At 41.7% G+C, this 6,369-nt stretch overlaps 1 protein-coding gene across 4 annotated transcripts in view; it reads left to right on the forward strand.

The window, feature by feature from the left end:
- Window positions 1-6,369, forward strand: part of LOC135210727 (nucleoporin SEH1-like) — a 98,927-nt gene that overhangs the window by 70,527 nt on the left and 22,031 nt on the right. The window contains exon 1 of one of the 4 annotated variants that reach the window (XM_064243538.1): window positions 4,377-5,972. The exons of the other annotated variants lie outside the window; for them this stretch is intronic. Within the exon in view, the coding sequence (XP_064099608.1) occupies window positions 4,978-5,972 (995 nt within the window). The 5' untranslated portion in view covers window positions 4,377-4,977. Of the gene's footprint in view, window positions 1-4,376; window positions 5,973-6,369 lie in introns of those variants that run through there. 4 annotated transcript variants of the gene reach the window in all.

The following is a 6,369-nucleotide window of genomic DNA, read 5'->3' on the forward strand; positions in this document are numbered from 1 at the left end:
ATTTAAGCGTCTTGTGCTGTTGGTGTCAAATATTTTATCCTCTTCCATAAAAGTTTCTTTTGCATATTAAAGGCATTTTAGACTTGTTTCGTAAGGCAGGTTCCACTTACCCTTAAAGACCGAGTTATTGGTTGGTTTAAATTAAGCTGGCCTTCTGCCAGCTCGGGCCCCCGTCCTGAGGTGACCTGTATATTAAGAATATGAAGCTTAGTGGGGACCTCTGTACCTGTGTTTACCAACTGAAACCATTAAGACCAACGGTAATCTTAACTCATGCTTTTTTGAGTCTTATCTGACTAGGCTGAAATATATAAGTATATAAGTGTTCAACAGCTATACAAGCTAAGTGCGAAGACTGTAATTACTTTCTGAATAGCCTCCTGTAGTATATTAAAAACATGCTTTTGTTGTATATTTCTGAGGGGCCCTGAAATTTTTGTTGACACATTTGAATAAACCTTTCCAGAAGTCCCTAACTTATCTTGAACTCTCCTAGTGGAAAAGAGGAAAACCGTAGATACGACGATAAGACTGGAAAAAAACTAAGACAAACACATTTATATATACATAAATAAACGTCAACCAACAAAGACGTTTGGAAAAAAATTCAGGGTAATGAATTGTGAAATCCAAGAGTTGACGACCGGGGTTTCCGTTACAAGGTCAGTGCGGTTCAAGACCAAGTCAGTTTCTTCTGATAAATGAAGCGTAATACTCCAGCGCTGTTGACGTAACGTTCACTCATTCTAAATACAGTGTTCTACCTCCTGAAAGGTTTATTCTGGGAAAGCTGATCTAGAAAGGTTAGGTCTGCATATTGATTCTTGTATTCTCGACCCCTTCTGTGAGAGTTTATAAATATCAAGCCAGTTCAGTTCTGGACAAGAGGGCAAAACTCATGTTGGTTCAAGGTCTGGGTAAAGGGCACTATTCACCTCAGTCCCAGGTCTTGATAAAAGGGCAAGGCTCATGACGGCCCCAAGGAATGAATAAAAGGGCAGGACTGACGATGTTATAGGCATGGGAGAAGAAGACAAGACTTATGCTGGTCCTAGTCCCAGGTAGGCTGATAAGTAGGACTCTTGCAGTCCAAGGTCTGTCTGGATAAGAGGCTGGACTCATGTTGGCCCTAGGTCTGAGAAAAGGACAGAACTGATGCCTGTCTCAAGTCTGAATAAAAGGGGAGGTCCCAGGTCGGTACAAAAGAATGGAACTCATGCTGGTCTTAGGCCCAAATAAAATGGGCGAGGAAAATGTTAGTCCCAGGTCAAATAAAAGAGTATGACTTTCCTAGTTATGAATAAAAGGGTAGGACTCATAATGGTCCCTGGCTGGGATAAGAAGGTAGGACTCATGCTGGTTCCAAGTCTGGATGAAAAGGGCAGGTCACAGGACTCTTACTGATCCCAGATACACACAAAAGGGCAGGATTGTGTTCCAAGGACAGGTCTCATGACTGTTAGGTACAGATAACAGGGCAGCAATTGTGACTATCCCAGGTACACATGAAAGGACAATCTCATGCCAATATTAGGTCCATATAACAGAGCAGAACTTATGCCTCTCCATATTCTAAGTAAAAAGGTAGGATTCATGCTGGTCCCAGGGCCAGATAAACGAGCAGAACTCCTGAGAGTCCAGAGTCTGGATAAAAGAGATGAACTCCTGCTGGTCCCAGGTTTCCAGATAAATGCATTCACTTATTTTATCATTTTTGCGACAGAATTTGATTTATCAGGATGTTGCATTAATTCAGTTGCCATATAACCTGAGCTTACATTTGTCTGTGCAGTGGACATTTGTTGTATAGTAAACTTTATAGCTGTTTATTTTAACGAATAATCCTCTTTATGCTTATCATCTATATGATAAGCATAAATGAGACCAGAAAAAGGAAGTTTGACTATTGCTGCCATCTATGTAAACCTCTTGTAGGGATAATATTGCGGTCCAAAATATGTAAAACGTTCCGTGTAATAATACTAGTTAGGAGCGAGTGGGGAATTTTTATATTTATTACGGAGCCGGTTAATGGTTTTAACGCAGTGAATCTGTTTGTTGAGATTGTGTCTAGTTTTATTGTTATTAGCATCTGTTTCTGAAGTTTCCTCGTAGCAGATCACCGGATGAATGGGTTGTCAGCCGGTTTTAATCAACATTTCATAGTTATTCTCATTTTCCTAATGAGTTTGAAGTTCGTAACATTGTTCTTCTTGGACTCTGTAAAAGCATTAAAACTGTCCGTATTTTGCTTTCGGATTAGTACTATGGCTGGGGACTTGATAATTTCGACATTCTTGAGACGAAGTTAGACCTATACCGGCTGGCTTCTCTGACAAAACTGAACAAACAGGTAAATAACTTTTCTTTTGGTGTATTCGAAGCAAGACTACTGTGAGCTAGCCTTCGGGAAATTCGACTTGATTGGCTTGGCTAAGGGAACATTGGCAATTTCATTTACCTTGAGGAAACCGTGTGTTATATCTAAAATTTCTTAAGGCATCTGACCGAGCGGTTAACAATTAGTGTTGCTTGCATCCTTTAGTGTTGGTCTAGGAACTTTTGTTTTATGTTTTATGTTGAAAACATTCATTAATGTATAGAAATACTCTGTGCACGCTATTGCAATGTTACAAGCGATAGAGGTTGCAAACAATAAACTTGTGCATTTAATTCTTAAAACTTTTTTTTTTTTTTTGCGTTAGTACTCTTGTTATTTTCAGTGAAACATCAGAAATTGAAGATATACCCTATAGGGCTTTTAGCAAATCAGTTATCTTACCGGGGTTATTGGTCCGAAAGAACAGACCGAAATTGAATAATTGTGAATTGTCGACAGGTTTGCCATGTGAGGAAGGGAAAACAATCTTGTTTGTAATTTCAGAAGCTATTATTTTGTAATAATTTCGAAAGAGATTGTTTTGTAGTTTCAGAAGAGATTGTTTTGTAATTTCATAAGAGATTATTTTATAATTTCAGAAGAGATTATTTTATAATTTCAGGAGAGATTTTGTAATTTCAGAAGATTTTTTTTTTTTTTTTTGTAATTTCAGAAGTTTTTTCTTATTATTTTTGGCTCTTGGCTGTCGGAAGCCTTTACTTTTAAGATGAATTAGCAGCTTTTGTTGCATTTTATCATTGCAACAGTTATGTTGCTTTTCCTAAACACGCACTAAACAGAAATGGGCTTAAATTTTCTTGAACTGAACGTAATTACGTAATGGAAGTAGAAGAAGCACTTGCTTTGCGATTGAAGTCTTATAACCGCAGGTAGGCTGAGCTGAAATATCTTGACCCACCTTGTAGTAAGGGTGGTTAGTAGTACTAGTAAGTATTGCCACCCGAAAGGATTGATTGAAACCTGATTGTCATTTGATAGCGAAATGTACTTGCGAAAATGCGTATGAAATTGACTATTTGATTTATCATTTCTACGCAGTTTGATGTATACGCGATGCAGTCTAATATAAATATGAAAACCAATATTAAGACTATGACACGAGATTGCATGAAACCAGTGGTTATTCAGCAACGGGGCTACGTATTTGATATCACCAACCGTTATTCTTATGTGAATGCTCAAAGCTTCTATTCTTTGAAATATATTTATAAGAAGGAAGTTGACAGTCACCCTTTTTATTTATTTATTCTTTTTGTAACTTCGATAATCACGAGATATAATCAAATCTAAATATTCAAGCAGTTATGTGAAACAAATGTTTTATAGGACAGATTTATTTCGCCCATACCAACGAATAAAGTAGGGAAGATGATTCCAACTCGAGACGGTCCCAAGACCAGGTAAAAGAGGGTAGTCGAGTTACATGTCTCGTTAAGATTTATCTGGAGATAATGCATCAGTATCTGTGTAAATTAATTCAGTCTAAGATAAGTCTTTTCAATAAAAATATTTGATAGGTAATTTGTGTCTCGTGATTGGATACAGTTCTACAACAATGGGAAAGACTTGATATACAAATGTAAAAGTGTATGCATTTAAAATATGCATTATACGAATGAATATGATCTAGAGGTCATGACACTCACTTCGTCAGTCAGAGACCAGAGTGATTTAGGTACTCTCTCTCTCTCTCTCTCTCACTTGAAGCCCAACAAAACCGACCCGTTTTCTGCACAGTAAAATATAAATTGTATTCATTATATATATATTAGTTCCAACCGATATTTGAAAAATATTGATACTCGTAGACCATTACTGCTAGATATTCTGAATTGTTAATTAAATGTCCTTTAATTTCTTGGAAGTGTCGCCTATTCCAGCATGTACAAGAGAGAGAGAGAGAGAGAGAGAGAAGGGGGAGGGGGGTTAGGGGGAGGTTTGTCCATGCGTCCGACGAGAGTATGAATGGGAGGTACAGCTTCAGACTGACCTCAGTAGTGATAAGCGCTGGCCGATCCAACACAGGTATCGGAGCTGTCCGCTATTTTCTTTCTTGAACATTTCCAGAACGCATTACGGTATATATCAACGTCAAGCTTTGCGTTCCGAAGATGCCTTTTTATAAGGATTTGCATTATCAAAAGAGTTAAGTAATTAATTCTCTAACAACCTAGAACTTCAAGTTTTTGGTTTGAAACTTATGTTTGTAGTGAGGACTCATCATCGGAAAGTTTCATTAGCGACTGGAAATCACCGGTAGATCAACTTAGCAACAGGAGCTGATTACCCTGATGTGTTTGGCAAAACGTTAATGAAAGTATCGTGAAGTGTAGTACTTGGGTGAAAGGAACTTGTACATTACGCGTTTTCCTTCGCTCGTTTCCTCTCCCTCCAATGATATACCTTTTAAGAACGCTAGCATTCACGAACTAGCTTCAGAAGTGAACTGCCTGTCAAGCGTATTCTCAGCAGAAGCGAATTCATGAGCAAAAAGAGAGAACTCTAGGTAGGCGTGTGAGATAGCGACGTAGCGGAAGTGATCTGTTTGTAATTCCGTCGTAACTTCGAGTTTTGCAATGTGGAAGGAAATGGGCAAAGTCGGTAACAATTTGAGGACCCTCTGGTGGTGGGTGTGGAACGTCCTACAGAGTTTAGTCGGGGCGTCGATAGTCATCGTCATCACGCCCTTAGTGGCTCCCATTCTCCTGGTTCTGTGGATCTGGCGATGCATCGTCGTCGTCTTGATTCGATTCGTTGACGGGCATTGGGTGTACCCCGCGACGGGTATGGAAGCCGTCTTCGCCCTCGACTCCGCTGGGGCAAGAGCCGTCATCAGCGGGGCAGCCGTCCTGAAGGGGCGAGTCAGCGTCACGACGGTTCGGAAGCACATTTCCGAGCGGATTGTGGAGCTGAAGGACGCCAAAGGGAACTACCTCCATCCGAAGTTCCGCCGCGTGGTGCAGAGGAGGTTCGGCGTGGTCGTTTGGGCGTGGGAGGAGAACTTCAACATCTGCAGGCACGTCAAGCCCCTGCTGTGTCAGAGGCGTGTGCAGTGCCTTATGGACGAGGACGACATCGTTGGCGAATTGGCCGCTCGTACCAACGACCAGTTCGTCCAGGGCCTGGCGAAGTGGGAGGTGCTGGTCGCCCCGCTGAAGCAGTTCGGAAACTACTTCGACTCCGGCCGGGACGACTGGGACTACACGGTGGTCATGCTCCGGATGCACCATGCCCTCGGCGACGGCAGGTCCCTCGTCGGGCTCATCGTGTCGGCGCTGGTAGATCCGCCCTTGCCCGATCCACACCCATCGCCCGTGTGCCGGCGCCCTTTCACGGGCTGCACCACCCGCGCCATGAGGGCGCTGTGGTCGATAACCCATCTGCCTTGGGTCATGATTAGGCTCCTCATCAGGGGAGACAAGTCCGTCCTTCACGGGTCAAGACTCGGCGGAATGAAGCACCTGGCGTGGTCTCCTCCCATGTCTTTGGCGTCCCTCAAGAGGGGTCGCGTCTTGGCTGGTGCCACCGTCAATGACATCCTTCTGGCTGGCTTGTCCTCGGCTCTCTACAGGTAAGGTGCATCATGGGGCGCTGGAAAACGTGTGCTAAGTCTGCCTGGCGACCCTCCAGCCCTTTTTTACTTAGCATTGCAAATGGAGATTGGCCCAGTAAGCTGTTCAGACATTAACTTTTAAAGATTCTAGACTGAGCTATTATTGATGCAGATAGATGCTTTCAAGTTTGACAGACTCGCTTGTGTAAGCCAGTTCATTATTTTCCTCATTGTTTCAATTTTTTTAATCATCCATGAGAATCCTATTCCGTGGAAACTTTATTTGAAGTGGATAACCTTTTAAGGTTCATCAGTATAATATTAATAGTCGTGTTATAGGTATTACAGTTCCAAATAGCTAATCCTGATGTTTCCTTAATTTGATGTCTGGCTGGGTTAACAAGCGATTATTGAA

The sequence above is a fragment of the Macrobrachium nipponense genome, chromosome 4, assembly GCF_015104395.2.
Source record: "Macrobrachium nipponense isolate FS-2020 chromosome 4, ASM1510439v2, whole genome shotgun sequence".
Taxonomy (NCBI): Eukaryota; Metazoa; Arthropoda; class Malacostraca; order Decapoda; family Palaemonidae; genus Macrobrachium; species Macrobrachium nipponense.